The 18,273-nt window shown below is 40.3% G+C and overlaps 1 protein-coding gene across 2 annotated transcripts in view; it reads right to left on the reverse strand.

Annotated features, from left to right (window-relative positions):
* Positions 1-18,273, reverse strand: part of LOC147034583 (kin of IRRE-like protein 1) — a 319,700-nt gene that overhangs the window by 43,831 nt on the left and 257,596 nt on the right. For both annotated transcript variants that reach the window (XM_085885676.1, XM_085885686.1), the window contains 3 exons: positions 16,027-16,153; positions 2,778-2,878; positions 2,040-2,238 (listed from right to left, as the gene is read on the reverse strand). In XM_085885676.1, coding sequence (XP_085741802.1) covers positions 2,040-2,238; positions 2,778-2,878; positions 16,027-16,153 — 427 coding nt within the window. The remainder of the gene's footprint in view (positions 1-2,039; positions 2,239-2,777; positions 2,879-16,026; positions 16,154-18,273) is intronic.

Below are 18,273 nucleotides of genomic sequence, written 5' to 3' on the forward strand. Positions count from 1 at the left end.
CGGACAAAGTCGGCCGAGGGTGAACTTCCCCAGTTGTCGAACCACGTGGGTACTTAGGTAAATTGAAATTGGCAATCGACCCTACCCCACTTGGTCTATCCATTGGCGAACTTCGGTCCAGTCAGGACCCGTCCGCTCTGGACTTATCCAGGGCGACGACCTTTACATTCCGGGTGATCAGTCGAGCCGGCTTGCAGCTCTATGTAGTGGTCGTGCTCCCGGTTGACGTCCTGGCACCGTAACAATATATATATATATATATATATATATATATATATATATATATATATATATATATATATATATATATATATATATATATACACACACACATGTAAATGATTAAGTCTTCTTCTCTCAATCTCTATGTTCTGTTTGGTGAGCTGAATGCATGCAATCAATATCAGCAGAGCAACCAGAAAGTTCGGTCATTTTAAGTTCTTCTGCAAGACAGAAAAGTTCAGTGTTTGAGCATGGAGAGTGTGAGCTTGCTCTTGAATCGTTAGAACTTTGTGGTCTCTTCCCGATAACTGAGGCAGCATCACCAATTTGAACCTCATCTGTTGCCTTAAGCTGTGACAATTTGTTGAAGAAGTCCTTCACATCAGCCTTTAATGCGCGAAGAGGCTTTCCCTTCTTGTCAAAGTTGTGGAGTTGCTGAGATTGGTCCTCCTAATGAAAGAGTTTGAAGCATTCTTCATTGACTTTCAGAAACTCAACGTACTGAAAACCCTCGTCTTTGTATTCCTCATTTATGAGCTTAAAACTTTCACCAGATTCCATAAAACATGAGATTTGTGGCATCTTGTGCAGAAGCTATTTATAGAGTCGTCGTCCGCTCGATGCTTTTGTTCTCGTATAAATTATATAACTCTCTCCATGTGCTTGATTTCTCTTCCACTTTGACTCTTAATTCCAAAAATATTCCGATTGGTCATGCCATGTCCTCTGGAGAGTTTTAACTATGGCAGTTATCATACTTATTCCAATAAACAAGTCCTCATAGGCCACGTCTCTTTCCTGTGTTTCATAAGTATGTCCCATAATTCATGTAAAAACTGAAAAGCCTGCCTGTGTGGGACGGGTGTCAGGAACATATTCCCCTTTGGAATTATTCTGCAAGGTAGGGGGCTTGTTCAGCTCTTTGCATTGAAGCTGGCTATGCACCTGCACCCTTTTATATCATCTCTGCACGTCTGCCTCTCCATTCCTGCCCCATTGTGTTCCTCTCAGTCTAAGGAGCGATAACTCTCATCTTTTAATATCCCCACTGAATCCTCCAATCCCACACCCAGACTTGCAGTTATTATCAACCTGTGCACTGGGTTTCACTGCTGTGTTTTCCTTTCTCTTCTTCCTTTCATTTCTCTTGTCCTTACTGCTGCATCTGCTGACTTGAAAAAAAACTTATTATTAATTTATTTTATTTTAGGTCTTTTAATTTTGCTTTTTGTCGCAGCTACAGTAGGTTGTGAATCACTTATTTGTTGTGCATGGCAAATAACTACTCTTCTTTTGTTTCAATATAATTTCATGAGCCTGGTGTTGGCTTCATGGATAAGGTGGCTGGCTTAAGATCTTACTAAAGATCTTAGGATCTTGAGTTCAAGCACCTGTTGTGTCTGAAATAGCACGAGATGGGTTAACTCAGTCTGCCATTCTTCTGAGGTTGGAAAATGAGTACCAGCTTCCTGGTAACAGGGGCACTGCATCAGTGGCAGAGCTGTGCTTCCAGAAATGATGCAACCAGCAGCCACAGGCTGCATTCAAAGCAACAATGTAATTTGCTTATGTATTTTAAGTGATATTATATTTTCTTTGCCTTGTCCTTTTGTGTGAATTGATCTTTTCTAGTAAAGCACCTTGAAACATACCATCTGGTGAAATAAATAATAATAATATTAATAATAATAATAATGATAATAATAATAAAAGTAACAATAATAACAAAATTTCTCCATTTATATAGAGAATTAAATTATTCCAAAATAAATAATTGGCATCTTCAGAAATCTGCAGATAAAGACGATGTATCATACCTTTCTCTTGCAAGGTGAATATTTCTGTATCAGAGCCAAAAGAGTTCCATGCCGTGCAGTTGTAGAGTGTCTGGAAATCAGCTTCCACCACATTGCTGATGGTGAGTGTTGAGAGCACACCATCTACACCACTCACTGTCTCCACTGTGTAACGCTCATAGGTTCCCACCTCCAGCACATTCTCTTTCCAAGCCCATGCCTGGGAAGGATGGCATTGAGTTGAAGTGCATATGGTGAAGAAAGGTTTCTTAAGTGAAATGGGATGATTGATGCCAAGGTGGGATCCCACCTTGGGAGGTAAAGGAGGTCGTGATGGATGCAATTGAGTACGACACATAGATAGGATGAAGGACGCTAGATTGATGATTGAATAAGAACACGAAACAATGAGATTGATTAATATGCAACGAGAAGGCTAAATGTCAGGAGGGAAAAATTAAAAAGGACAAAATACACAAGGAAAACCAAAATTGTAGAAATGAATGGCAGTCAGAGAAGATTTGAGATTTGAAAAACTTGCAAGAATTTGGATACCAGAAATGATGCAGACACAAACAAAATAATATTTGCAATTGACACATAGTTCATTATTTATATCCATATTATTTCTAAAGAAAAAAGCTGTTATGGAAAGCATTGGAAATCAGTTCAGAAAATAAGGTCAGACTAAAACATGAGTGATGCAGAGCATGTCATGAGGACCAATCAATGCAAGGTGAATGGATAAATGACACCCACAATGCGGTCAGGCTGCGGTTTGCTTCCAATGAAGCACTCGACATGGCCTTTCTCTCCTCGTACAGCATGCTGAACCAGATCACTCGAGATGATTGGTGGCCCTGCATCCATAAGCAGATTGAAGGAGGGTTCAACTGACAAGAGGGATGGTGTGGGGTTTAAATTAACGTAATGAAGAGCAATGGTCATGCGTAACAAAATAATTATCGAGTTATCTAGTTCCGTCAAGTCATGGCCAACTTCTGGTGACATTCATGATCAGATTTCTCCAAACATCCATATCTTGCACTGTTTCAGAAAGCTCTGGCTAAGACAGTATTCCCATCAGTCATGGCGATGAAAGGGTGATATAAACAAAATAGGTCCAATAAATGAACAAAATAGGTGAGGATAAATAATTAAAATGAATAAAGGATGCTTTATGATGGGAAAGGATGATGTGACTGACTGCCATTGATTGTTGTCAGAGATGACATCGAGCGTATGGCAATATGGTAACGGAAATGACAGAAAGCAAACTAGTAAACATGTAGAAATGGGTGAGAAGAAAAGGTCATACAAAAGCTGAGCAAATTTATATCAATGTGAAGATAAAGTGAAATAAGAAACTGCTTTGAGCTTCACGCTCTTACATGCTTTCCTTCTCGCGTCATCCTTACATACTTACTGCATACATCGTACATGCGCTCCATTGTGAAAGTTACTTCCACACTCAATCAATCCTTGTTCCTACCCCTGGTTTATACAGACATCGCCTATCACCATCCTTCACTACCACCTGCTTTTCTTGGAATATTTTTGCTCTTAGGAACTTTTTCATTTGAATCTCCTCTGGAAAATGAACCCCTCCCAAACAGGCAGCAGGAGGTGCATGAGATATAGGAGAAGGTAATCGAGGAAAACGTTTGGTGACATTAAAAAAAGAAATGGTTTATTGACAAAATAAAGAAAACCATAAACATTGTTCATATAGCAACAAATATGAACCAATCCCGTATGGATGAGTTGCCTTGTTAGAAGTTCTCATCTGAGGACAGAGCATGTAAGATGAGATCCCAGGTTTAAATCCCATGTATAGGGTGTCCATAAAGACCATGTGCAACATTGGACTGTTATAACTTCTGATGGATACATGATTGAAAAAAAAAAATGTGTCTAGCATATGATAGCATAATCCATCAAGTTTTCTTTATGATAATTCATCAAGTTTTCCCTTTTGGAGAAAAGCAACATTACTTTGCAATGTTGCAGAATTTCTTTGTGCCCAAACTACGATGATTAAATCCTTCACATATCACCTTACATCAGCAAGACTAGGCTCCTTGCCACTTTGGTTTGAATGTGACGGCTCTTGCGTGACGTCTTCCCAGACAAGTGGATCGAGAGATGTGGACCAATTGCTTGGCCACTTTGTTCGCCTGACTTGTCCCTATTGGACTATAATTTATGGGGCTATGTAAAACTGCTGTTTACCCATCGAAACCACTTTCTTTGTATCACAAATGCAATTCATGAAATTACTCAGCAGCAACTGGAGGACGTTTTCAACAGGTTGGGAAATCGGATTGAATGATGTATTGTGAAAGATCGTGATGATGTTGAATTGGTAAAAACTGTATGAATTATACTTTCATGCACCGTTCATAATTTCTTTCTATCCTGGGTATATCAAAAGTTATAAAACTTCAAAGTTGTACAAGGACTTTATGGACACCCTACTGTGTTGATTTGTCGAGTGTAACAATGTCCTTACAACTCATGTAAACTACATTGATGTCTTCTGATGTACTTGTCCAGTATGTGATAGACTGTATGTACAAGTTCTTCCATGAGCTAAAAAAAGGCCTTACATCAATGTGTGGTATACCTCTGCAGTGAGAGGATGCATGGCCATGCACGGCTGCATTTTGGGCACCTTGAGGAGTGGTGTTGGAAGCAATATTGTGGCATGCTAAAAATGGCGTCCACTTTTATTAATAGATCGAGGAATGCATGTTGCTTTCTTTGTAGTACTTCTGTTAATATTCTATGCACATTATTGTTGTTCAATAATTAATTTTGAATTGTGCATTTATATAATTTAGAAACTGATAACTTGATAAAAAGTGATATAAAATTATCATGATTTAAAAAAAAGTTTCAGAGAAATATCAAGGCTCATGGAAGAGCAAATGACATGAAGTAAGTTATCAATAGACAAAATGCTCTTTTATAAGACTCAATCTTGTAAATAAAACAAAGAAACATAAAAAACCTGGGAAACAGTGGCATGACAACTAATGAATGCTCAACAGCACAAGGAGAGGAAACTGTGATGTTAAATCCTGTAGGGAAGAGATTGAGACAATGGACAGGGATCCAATTCAGTGGAAAAGAGAAGTAAGAATGATTCGAGGTGATTGAGTTTAGCATCAAGAAGGGCAAAAAGCAAAGTGTTACTCACAGAACGAGTGCAGCCGAGAGGAGCAGTGCTGAGATTAAGGTAAGAGGGCATGATATAATGGGAGACAGGAATAGTGAAGGTAACGATAGGAGGGTAAAGCCATCAAACAAATAGCAATGACCCTGATGCAGATTATGAAATTGATGAGCTTCCTGGTGTGAGCTTCCGTGACACAGAGGCTCTTACATTTCATGCCCTCAAGGAGGAGGGAGGGAGGGGGATAGGATGCAGCAGCACCAGTTCACCATGGTGATCCATATTCCATGACTTTATGGATGAAGGCTTTGTATACCATTATCATTTGACATTGGCATCAGAAGAACATGCTCCTGGGAAAAATCCAAGGTGGCCACCTGCTGTACATGGAAGCTTATAGATACGATCTGCTGATAAAAGGTTATTCCTGATAGTGAAGCCCAGAAACACCAGTGACTGTACATCTCCAAGAGGCTGACCAAATAAATAAATTACTGGATTTCCCTGCCATCCTTATGGAGGGACAAAGTGAAAATAAGGGTCTTTCTTGCCCGATGACATTTTCAAGGTAGATGATTGGTTGCTTACTTTCTCCAGATCTGAAGAGAGTGATGCTGCAGGAGTCTGCCTGGTGAAGCGAAGTAAAACTATCCTGCCCAAAAATGGAGTCATCTCCAAAAGTGCACCATTGGATTGTGCAGTGATGAAGACAAATAATTGATGTATATCACAAACAGGATTGGTTCCAGAATGGTATGTTGAAGGAGATTGGCCACTAAAGGCACAGCATGGGAAGGTATTAAATCCAAATAAACTGCTGTTCGGGAATATTTATAAAATCATCTTAGCCAGTTGAGGAGGGAAGCTTGGAGACAATTAGCTGAGAGTCTGGAAATCGGTGGGAGGGCGCGATATAGAATCAAATGTATGGGAATGGTCGAGTGATATAACACTGACTCATTGTTTGAACATGAGGGCATCCACCCATTGCTGACACAAAATAAGCAGTATACAGGTGTCTACAGAAAGTCTACACCCCATTTCAAATTTCTTACCTTTTGTAGTCATTACCTGGAATGATATTGCAGCAAATCAGACTTTTTTCACTTTTATTTACACATCGTAACCCATAACTTCCAAATGAAAAACGAATTCTACAAATTTCAGAAAATGAATTAAAAATACAAAACTAGAATATGTTGGTGGGATGCATCCACCCCCTAATAATAGCAATTGTAAATTAGCTCAGGTGTAACCAATCACCTTCAAAATCACACACCAAGTTATTTGGCCTCCACCTGTGTCAAATTGTAGTGATTCTGATTATTTCAGAATAAAATCGGCTGTTCCTGTAGGTTTCCTCTGCTGGGTGGTGAATTTCATAGCAAAGACTCAACCATGAGCCCCAAGGAGCTTTCAAAAGACCTCCAGGATAAAGTTGTGGAAAGGCACAGATCATGGGATGGATATAGGAATATTTAAAAGGCCTTGAATATATTTTGGAACAGAGTCAATACAATCATCAAGAAGTGGAAGGTGTATGGTACCACCAAGACCCTGCCTTGATTAGGCCATCCCTCCAAACTAGATAACCAAGTGAGGAGGAGACTGATCAGAGAGGCCACCAAGAGGCCAATGGCAACTTTTAAAGAGCTGCATGTATTTAGAGCAAAGACTGGACACTGTGTGCATGTGACAACAATATCATAAGCACTCCACAAGTCTGGCCTATCCGGTAAGGTGGCATTAAGGAAGCCATTGCTCAAAAAGCCCACCTTGAGCCCCATTTGACGTATGCAAAAAAACCACTGATGATTATAAAGCCATGTGGAAAAAGGTTTTGTGGTCTGCCGAAACCAAGATGGAACTTTTTGGCCTAAATGCAAAAATGTTACATTTGGCTCAAACACGACAGAGCACATCACTCATAGAACACCATCCCTACTGTGAAGTATGTTGGTGGCAGCATCATGATATGGGGATGTTTCTCATCAGCAGGGACTGGAGCACTTGTCTGGATAGAAGCGAAAATGGATGGAGCAAAATACAGAAAAATCTGAGAGGAAAACCTGCTGCCCTCGGCAAGAAGGCTGAAATTGGGACAGAAGTTTATCTTTCAACATGACAACGACTCGAAGCACACAGCCAAAGCTACACTGGAGTGGCTTGGGAACAAAAAGATAAATGTCCTTGAGTGGCCCAGTCAGAGCCCTGAACTGAATCCAATTGAAAATCTGCGGCATGACTTGAAGATTGCTGTCCATAAATGCTCCCCCAACAACTTGACTGAGGTTGAACAGTTTTGTACAGAACAATGGGCAAATATTGCCCAATCAAGGTGTGCAAAGTTGGTCGAGATCTATGCCAACACTCACAGCTGTAATTGCTGTCAAGATTGCTTCCACCAAGTATTAACTCAGGGACACTTATTTTAAGGATTTTCAGGACACTTATTCAACCAAGATATGATAGTTTTGTATTTTAAATTAATTTTCTGAAATTTGTAGAATTTCTTTTTTACGTGAAAGTTGTGGGTTATGATGCATAAATAAAGGTGGAAAAGGTGCGATTTAATGCAATTTAATTCCAGGTTATAAGGCAACAAAAGGTAGAAATTTTGAAAGGAGGTGTAGACTTCCTATAGGCACTGTATGTCCAAGGTGGAATTACCTTTCTGGAGACAAAAGTGATTGTCAGAAATCATAGAGTTATATTAAGATAATTAATGAGGTCTGCTGCGATGATCATTTCCATTACTTTGCTTATTGTTGTGGAGATTTTTGACTGTTCCACACAAAACGTCAGTTTTGACACCGTTCTGGTGAATTGTCCAAATGCTGGAAACCTTCCATGATGCAGGCAGGCAGCCATTGGAAAATGACCTGGCAAAGAACAGAGAAACAAGACTTGACAATGCAGATGAACAGTTTGTAATAAAAGGAAATTGATACCGTTTAAACCAAAGTCGAGCAATCGAGTGAAGCTGAGAATTTTTCACCTTCAAGGGAGGGAAGTTGTGGGACGTTTTCAATTATTAAGTGCAGAATGGACACAGGATGAGAAGGATTTGGAACGTTGGACTTTATTGCAAAGGCATTTAAGGGAGTGAGCCTTAGCATGAGCAGAGTCCATCATTACCCCATCCCTCAAGAGCAAAGGAACACATTTAGTGATTTTCCAGAGAAAGACTGATCAGCTGCATCCAAGTTTTTGGCGATGGTTCAAGATATGCAGGTTCAGACCTCAGTATGCCATACCTGATGATGTTAACAGCTTACCAGAGAGACTGCAGATTTCCATCAGGGGTTAGTTTTTCAGGAGATAAAGGCAAGCGACTTTATGGCTAATGTAGTTGATTATAACTTCATTCAACAACACCATAGTTACTTTCAAATGGATGTTAAGGTCACTTTTTCGATCTAATCAAGAGAAGTGCACTTTGCACCTCCCTTCATATTGAACGGTTTCTCAGGATGCAACTTTAGCACAGGGACTGAAAATTTGTTTCTCGGCTTCTACTGGACAAAATTGGCTGCAAATTTCAGAGGTAAATCCTTTCTACATCAAGGTAATATGTTCAAATTTTCAGCAACGTCAATTTCTGCATTCTTTAGTTTTTAACGAAAACCCTCAAAATTAACGTTGGTGTATGCCAGTCTGTCTGTCATCTGTTCTTCCATATATCTGCCCGATATGTGTTGGCGCTCATATCAAAAAGGTCAAACATTGAAACGATCTGAAACTTGGAATATACATTGGCCAATGCATGTAATTGATGGTTTTCAAAAGAAATTCCACCTAAGTTCCATCGTTTTTGCTGTTTTGATAGTTCTTGCTCATTAGCTACGAGCTTGAGTCATGTTCTTGTGTAGTACAAGTAAGTATGCAACGGTGGTGTTGTGAGAAGCAGAGACTCCTGCAACAATCAAGGGAAGCGAAAAGCACTCCGCCCTTTATAGGGAATGGTTTCTCTGTATGCAACTTTAACATAGAGGCTGAAAATTCCTATGGGGGGGGTTACCCCCCAAAATATGTATTTGCTTTCTTCTCAGAAACTTTCTACACAACATTGATGAAACTTGACCACAACTTTCATCACCAATGATCTACCCAAGTTTGTTCCTGGCATTAAAATAAATCAGGGTCTAAGGGTTGTACAGGGGGAGGGGGTGCCCCCCAAAACATGTATTTGCTTTCTTCTCCAAAACTACACACACAATTTTGATAAAACTTGACCACAACCTTCATCACCCATGATCTACCAAAGTTTGTTCATGCAATTTAAAAAATCTGGGTCTAAGGGGGTTTATGGGGAGGGGAGGTTGCCCCCCAAAAAGGTATTTGCTATAACATCGGTTTGTTGTTACATTTTGCTGATTCCATCCCACATTGCTTCCTCCTCAGTATCAATATTCTACCAGGTGAGCACCCAGAGAGTATTGTCCCAATATTTTCTCATAGGGGCGAACCCCAAAAAGTTTGGCAGAGAAAATTTTTGACTCCGCTAATTAAATAGTCAAACACGAGGGCCCATAACTTATGAACTGTTGGATGAAAGTTCGTGACATTTTGAATATGAATAGAGGGACACTTGTTGAGACTTCCAAGTTACCCACATCCGCATAATTAAGGACAGAGCAAAAATTAGGGAAACAGTAAAAGTGGACTTTGGAAAAAATATCGGTTTTTCAGGTGCTCTAATTCACAAAGAAAACTGGCTGAAACATGGAATACTGTATGTAATACAGAGAAGCCGTTCCATTCTTGGGAAAAATGCTTGGGGCATAAAAAGTCCCCTTTGTATGGTATGTGCCATGTGGCAAACTATAGAAAAGAAGGGACATTGCAAACCTTATAAAAAATGCCAAACAATAGAAAATTTAAGGGCCATTACATGGATTGTGGAAAATGACAGACAATAGAAAATAAGCACATTAAAAAAATCTCGTGTGCATGCTGTACTACCCTTGTGTTATTAGGAGAAACTGGGTAATGCTCCAGAAAAGTTCATCTAAAGAGGCACCTTCCATATATAGGTTGAAACCCGTCAGTACGTAAAGTATTTTGTGTACCATGAAAACGAAAACACATAAGAGAATGTTCATGTGTGTGATTAATTTGTTAAAAAAATTGGTGCCCCATAATATGAACTTTTCAAGAGCATTATTTGGTGCCTCCTAAGAACACAAGGGTAGTACAGCACACACACGAGACTTAGTGAAGAAATAAAATTTGTCCTCTGTCAATCTGTCATCCTCTGTAAGTTTGTGTCTTTTTGCAAAGACCGCTGGGCCGACAACAACCAAATTTGGGACACAGACCAAGTCCAACCCAGGGATTGTCCTAAAGGTATTTTCATCCACCATCTCAGCCTGACTTCGAAGACCCTTAAGACCCTTTAGAACCCAAATACCATTTAGATCCCAAAGATCACTAAGGCTGTTAAGACCTCAAAGACCCCTAAAACCCTTAAAAACCCTGAATACCCTTAAAGCGCCCACAAGCCCATAATACCCCAAAGACCTTTAAGACCCCTAAGACCCTTTGAGACCCCTTACATCCTTCAGGAAGGAGGTGGGGTGGGAGGACAGAGGTGAAGGGGGTGAAGTTGGAGTCAAGAAGGAGGGGGCGGGGTGGAACGAGGGACCCTTTGCTTGTAAAAAAATAAAAGAGTTCAATTTATAATAATTAAAACACACATTTACATCATGTAATGTATATTTAATTCCACTTGCTAAAATTACATGCCCAGAACATCTCAAATAGTTATTACCTTCATAAAAGGAGAGGGTATTGCATTTGGGTGCATTTGTGTGTACTTGCTATACTTGTCTTCAATATCTCTATTAACTCATAATCAGGGTGTTTCAGCTTTAGGTTTGACTCAGAAAATCTGCTTCTACTGTTTCAAACAACATAGCTGCATTGTCTGACTTAATGCCCCTTATCTTCCTCCATCCATTTTCTCTCTTGCAAACCATTTTTTACTTCGTTCTTTACATTATCTTTCTGAATATCTTCACTCTCAGTTTTATATGAATCCATGGGATCAAAACAAGATCTGGTCAATTGACTTATACGCCATCTTTACCTCCACCACCAAAGGTGGAAGGAGGTTATGTTTTCACCCCTGTCTGTCTATTTGTTTGTTTGTTTGTTTGTGAACAAAATATCTCAAAAAGTTGTGAACGGATTTGGACAAAAGTTTGTGGAGAGCTTCATCATGTCACAAAAACGAAATTATAAGATTTTGGTGAAGATCTGAATCTGGATCTGGATCTGAGATTTTTTAAAGGATTCTTCACTATTGGGAGATCAGGCCAAAAACGACATAAAGCAGGATATCTCAAAAAAGTTGAAGATGGACTCAGGCAAAACTTGGTGGGTAGGTTGCATATGCAACAAGGAAGAATTGATTCAATGTTGATGAAGATCCAAATCTGGATCCTCAAATTTTTAAAGTGATTCTTCACCATTGAGAGATAGGTCTAAAACGACATAATGCATGATATTTTAAAAGGTTATCGATGGATTCGGACAAAATTTGGTGGATGAGTTGGATAGGTGACAAAAAAATGCTCATTAAATTTTAGTTAATGCCAAATCGAGATCCAAACTATCAGTGGGATACAAAATGTAAACTAATCAGCCTGGTGGTGGTATGCGCTCTACTGAGTGCCCTTCTAGCTCCACTTGTCGTGGATTTGAGGCCAGGGCAGCAGGAATAAGCAAAGGTTAAGTTTTGACCACAAATATTTCTTTAAAGAAATAAAAATAGCAACCACAGAAAAGGCAACAATGAGAAAAAATTTCAACTGCAAGGTTATATCCAGTCCAATATTCCCTTCAAAAGACATGCACTCCAAAATGCAGTTTTCCCTGCAGGCATTGAAACAAAATGGCAATTTTAGTTTGATTGGACTGGAGCAACCTTGTTCACATGCACAATTACCTCTTCTTGCATGTACACTTGTCACAGTTACGTGATTTTGTAGATTTCTTCGGAAAAAAAAATGAAAGTGTCCCCATTGATGTACTGCAGTTCGTTCCACAGTCATTTTGTTACATCTGTTTTGTCTGTCTTTCTGCAAATATGTCCTCTCTCTCTCTCTCTCTCTCTCTCTCTCTCTCTCTCTCTCTCTCTCTCTCTCTCTCTCTCTCTCTCTCTCTCTCTCTCTCTCTCTCTCTCTCTCTCTCTCTCTCTCTCTCTTCCTCTTCCTCGCTCTCACTCTCACTCTATCTCTCTTGTTGCTTTCTCTGTCTCCTCATTTCTCATCTTTTATCTCTCCTGTCTCTCAATGACTCGTTTCTCATCCATAGTTTCATTGCATCACCAAATATTAAATCAACTCTGGCATCACTGATTACATGTTGGGTACATATGACATACAATATGACATGCAACAGTACATAAGTACAACAGTAAAAATGCTAGTACCCTATATACAACATGCAATCAAATTATGTAAATTGATAATTTGTGAAAAGCACCCCAATTGTTGGAAATTTTTTGTCCACCTTTCTCTCGCCTCTTGAAAACCGCCGTCAATATTGTTATTGTTAACTCTTGAGAGAGATTGAATAATACAATCCTAAAATGAAGTATACAATCCCAAGAAAGATATCTTTAGAGAGAACTTTATTGCGATTGTACAATCAAGTTCAACTGAGGGATTTTCCCCATCTGGTTTTGTTTCCATTGATTGGTAGATCCAATCTGACAGCATGTATTAGATTTTAGGTTGTATAAATGAAACATGTACTCAAAGTACCCCTCTTAAAATGTTGCGTGAAGAATAGAATCCCACCTGGCACAGCGAGGTTGGACAAACATTTGGGCTGAGGTTAGTGCCATCACAGTTCGAAATACGTGCATTGTCACCATTGAATCAACATTAACTGTTATATGGAAAGATATAGTTCACCTCGTGGATGATGATGAGGTTTGGCCTGTGTTAGTTTTCCAAAAATGGGAGTTAGTGTGACATCAACAGATTGATGTTCGATGAACAAATCGACATTGACCCCACAGGCTGGGCAATGTTGGTCCAACATGAAAGATATGCAAGCTAGGATGCTGCCACTGAGCTGTATGCTGTACAATTCGATGTCTAAGTGTACAAAACATATCAATATTTATATCTTCTCAATGATATATGTCCAAAAACGACAGAATTACCATGGTTTACATTGGGGATGCATTCCTAAAAGGTGTGTCGAAAATGGAAACGATGTAAATCAAAGCCATTTTTTTGTCGTAAATATCGATGGAAGAAGCAGGGGATGCATACCTAATGCCACAACTTCACCTATAATATTTCATACTTTTTACATTTCATATTGTACTTTTGTTTTGGTTAATGACAGAATTATTCAAATGCACATACTGATTAAAAAAAAAATTACCAGACATATATCAAAAAAATTAAGAACATATGTTAAAGTTTGAATTTTTCTGACCTAAGGTACTTCTTCCAGAAGCGGTCAAATCAGTCGTGACTTGCAATGAATGCAGGAATTTTTATAAATGGGACGCATCATTGTCGGAGGCAAACTTAATAACTCGGCAACATCAACCGCACGGTCACCAGCATCCATTCGATGAATAACATCAAATTTCACTCCATAAAGCTCAGAACAATTGTGTATCTACCTTCAGGAGAGCCAGAAAAAAACATCTTTCAAATCTCAAGTCTGAACTCTCAAACTTCTCTCCCTCCTCCAAATCCTGGTGACAATAAATCAAATCTGTATCTGGTATATGCTCCCCCTACATCCCTCCCTTACCTCAAATGGCCACACTGCTGATACCTCACATGAAAAGGCTGAATGCCTAAACTCGGTGTTTGCCTCTAAATCTTGTGTCCGAAACCCTTCACTTTCTGTACCACCTTACCCAGTTGCATCCAACTGTCCCTGGACTCTGTGTCCTTTTCTTCTGACAAGGTGGAGAGCTTGCTGTCAAACTTCGACTCAGATTCTGCAACTGGTCCAGACGGCATTAGCCCACATGTCCTAGAAGCAATCTCCTCTGTTCTTGCTCACCCTCTCATTTGCTCAAGGCCATCTGCCATCTGCTTGGAAATCAGAAAACATTAACTCCTTGAATAAAAAGATGCAAAAAATAGATTCTTGCAACTTCAGACCAATCAGCCTTCTCCCAAACATCAGCAAGGTTATGGAATCCATCATCGATTCAGACATTATATCCTTCCTCTTCTCCAATGGCTTGATTTCCGATCATCAATTTGGTTTCAGACTCGGTCACTCCACCATGGATATGCTGATTCTGCTCTCCCAACAATGGATGGAGGTACTCAATGCCAGACATGAAGTCAGAGCCATATACCTGGACATAGCACATGCTTTTGACATGGTCTGGCACACTGCCCTGTTCACCAAACTTTCTTCCTACAGTATCCAAGGACATCTCCTCTCATAGCATGCAGATTTCCTTTCTTGTTGCAGTCACCGTGCGGCCCTAAATTGAGTTCTCTCATCCCCTCTTCCTGCCCAGGCTGGAGTTCCTCAAGGTAGCGTTCTGGGCCCTGTTCTTTTTCTGGTTTTCATCAATGATCTCTCAGACTCTGGAAAATCCTCTTTATCTCTTTGCTGATGACTCCACCCTCTGTCGTACCATCTGTCATCCCTCAGACTGGCAAGTCACAGCTTTTTCACTTTCTACAGATCGGGATAAAATCACAAACTGGTCCAACATGTGGAACATGTCTTTCAATCCGACAAATCTCACTCTCACTATATCTCTCTGAAAGGAACCTTTAGACCCCCCACCCCCCCATCTGACTTCTCAACAATCCTCTGGAAGAAGTCGTTTCATTCAAGTTTCTGGGTCTCACTGTCTGTCATGATCTTTCCTGGGAAAGCCACATTTCCAACCTGGCATCCATTCGCTGACTCGGAATCTTCCATCATGCAAAGTCCTCCCTTGGCCCACCTGAGCTCCTGACCACCTACAAAGCTTTCATCTGCAGCCTGATGGTGTACTGCCCTCCCCTCTGGGCTGGTGCTCCTGCCTCTCATTTTTCCTGGCTTCACGCTGTGGAAACCAAGGCAATTAGGATCAATGGTATCTCCTGCGGTCAGGCTAAGTCTTTGGGTCTTTCACTCTCTCACCACAGGCAGGTCAGTTGCCTTTCTGTCTTCCACTTTCTCTTCTATGGTGTCTTTCCCCCTGACCCCCTGCACAGCTGTTCACCACCACCTTTTGTCTTCTCCCATTAAAAACCACGATCTTTTCTACCCCCGCTAATCCACCCCAAACCCACCTCCTTCAAATTCCCTGCTTTCCTTCCTGAGAGTACCTGTAATTTCTATCTTGTATACCCCATGTTCCCCGCCCTATCCCTCTCCCTTCCACAGATCTCCTAATGTTTCCATTCCCCACTGTTTTGTCCTTCCCACTCCTGCCCCTCTTGTCTCAAGCCCCCTTAGCTCTCATACGAGCCTCGACAAGGTGTACAAATTTTTTTTAAAAAATAAGGTAACATTTTTACGCTGCCTCGTAGCCATTGTAGGATACAGTGCATTTCTTTGTGGAAGACGCAAAGTAGTTTGTGCACAGGGTAGGTGAAGCCAATGACTGAGGCTGGAAATGAGAATGGATGGATGCAGTGACATAAGCATGGGTTGAGGGATCAAAAATCAAGTAGTGGTGTTAAAGTGACGACGTATTTGAGAAACGATGGAAAAGGGGGAGACATAAATCGGGGTATTATTGTATTCCATTTTTCCTCATGGAATATATTTTCTCGTGCAAACCCGAGGCAGTAATGAAGATAATGGAACACTGATGAATTGAGGAAAACATACCTTTAACACTGAGTGTGACAGTGCGTTCTCCAACACCAATCCGCGGCACAATGGCTTTGCAAACGTACTCGCCAGCATCACTTTGAGTCACTCCAGAGAGCCGTAAAACATTGCTGTTACTCAGCACCTGCAAGCAGTACAGTGTTTATGGCAAAGACAAATATTGCTTGGAGAGGAAAACAGACATCTCCACCCTTCTTTAAAACCTACTTCGTCGGGATTTTATAATTCAGAAAGAGTGGGAGAGTGTGAAATTTATGATTTGATCAGTACCAATATCATCTTATACCATCCTTGCTATAATTCACAGACCGAGGTGTGTTTGTGTGTTTGTCACGTGCTAGTCCTCCTACCGTTCTGGCTCAATTACATCCAGACTTGCTCTCTAGGATCACCATGACCCCAATTAGTGCATATGGGCGTTTTTATCTTTGTCGGTGGTCTTGGGAGAGGGAGGGAGGGGGGGACTCAATTTCTCTTTGTAAATGTGTATTTTGTGGTGCCCCTCCAGGTGGGAGAAGATATTACAAGTTCCACCCTTTACAGTGCACTAATCCTGTCCCAACATTTTCCATCACAGTGAAGTGATTCAAATGACACAGTGAGAGGTATCTTGCAGAGGTATTTTGAATTACAGGGTTGAATAAGGATAATAACATAACAACGCTGACTGCTCCCATAGGAAGCGGGTGATTCTCGTGTCCCATAATTTGTGTGGGCAGCTCAGAGAGCAAGTGGGATCGTCAGAACTTTTAAAAACCAGCTGGCTGGGCCTGATGTATGAGAAATGGTGAGGGCAGTACTTTGGCCAGAGTGCTGATGCATGATACATCCATTACGTCATTAAACAAAAGACATGTTGGCATAATTATCATGCACTCGAAAATACTGGTACAAAGGGAAGCCAGCATAATGACATCTCCGCAAGCTCTGTCTGTGAAAGGGAATCAGGCCGAGACTGGACAGCTCAAATGTGTGTATGCCACCTCAAAGTTATGTTAAAATCTCCAAAGAATATTCAATTGTTGCCACAGTGTTTCTTGCCATCATTTCGCCAAACCAATAGCATAACCTACTAAATAAAACAAACAAACAATAATTTTAAAATGAAAAATACAATTGAAAACACTCCAGAATTGCTTTGAGAGCAAAAGCTGAAGAGTATTTCTGCTGATCAGATATAAATCAAATCAGCATATTGAAGAACTATATACAAAAAAAATGAAAAATCTGACATGATTAAGCTCGAAGAAGAAAGTAATGTTGACATCAATTTTATTGGACCAGAAATGCAAGATTGATAAAAGCAGCAATAAATGAGATAAAAACTGGAAAAGTGGCTGCAACAGATGAAATCCTTCCAGATTTGATTAAAACATGGGAAAGAACACAACATTAATGTTCATTAAACTGTGCATAAATATTTAGTTATCAGGAGAATGGCAAGCCAATTTCACGCAGATAATAATCCTTCCATCCATCCATGCAGAGTATACACTGTGTAGAGCATTGGTGCTGCCTAAGCAGTCTCCTTGGCTATTGGGCACAATTCTGGACGGGTCACCACTCCGACACAGAATACCAGCAAGCTGGCTCTCATTTTGCCAACCTCAAAAGGATGACAGGCAGAGTCAACTCCACCTGGTATTAATTCAACAGCCAAGTGGGATTTGAACTCAGGATCCTAGGATCCAAAGCCCACCACCCTAACCATTAAGCTAACACCAGGCATAGACAATAATGATCACCCTAAGAAAGAAGTCAGGGGCATGCCGATGTATTGGCTTTCGTACAATTGATCTGTTTGTCATTGCATCAAAGGTTGGGTTGAGAATTTTAACAAAGAGAATGGAAAGGAAGGTGCAGAACTATGGTGGAGATTATCAGTTTTGATTTCAGGGAGGAAGAGGGATGAGAGAAGCAATCGGCATGATTAATGAGTGAAGATAGTTTGAAGTCTGGACAGCAGGTATATGTTTGTTTTGTATATTTTGAAAAAAACATTTGAGCTGGTTGACTGGATTAATCTCTTGACAATGCTGAAAGACATTGGAGTAGATATATTTAATAGATAGACGGCTCAGAAGAAATCTGTACATGGGACAAACAGCAACAGTGAGTGTAGCCAATGGGGAGTCAGAACCATGCGTAATTGCAAGAGGAGTTCAACAAGGGTATGTTGTTTTTCACCAACATCATCTTCAATGTCTAGCAGAAGCAATGGTTAAATAAGCAGTTGAAGACAGA

This window comes from Eptatretus burgeri, chromosome 1 (genome assembly GCF_056783735.1).
Source record: "Eptatretus burgeri isolate ZD-2024b chromosome 1, Ebu_testis_v1, whole genome shotgun sequence".
NCBI lineage: Eukaryota > Metazoa > Chordata > Myxini > Myxiniformes > Myxinidae > Eptatretus > Eptatretus burgeri.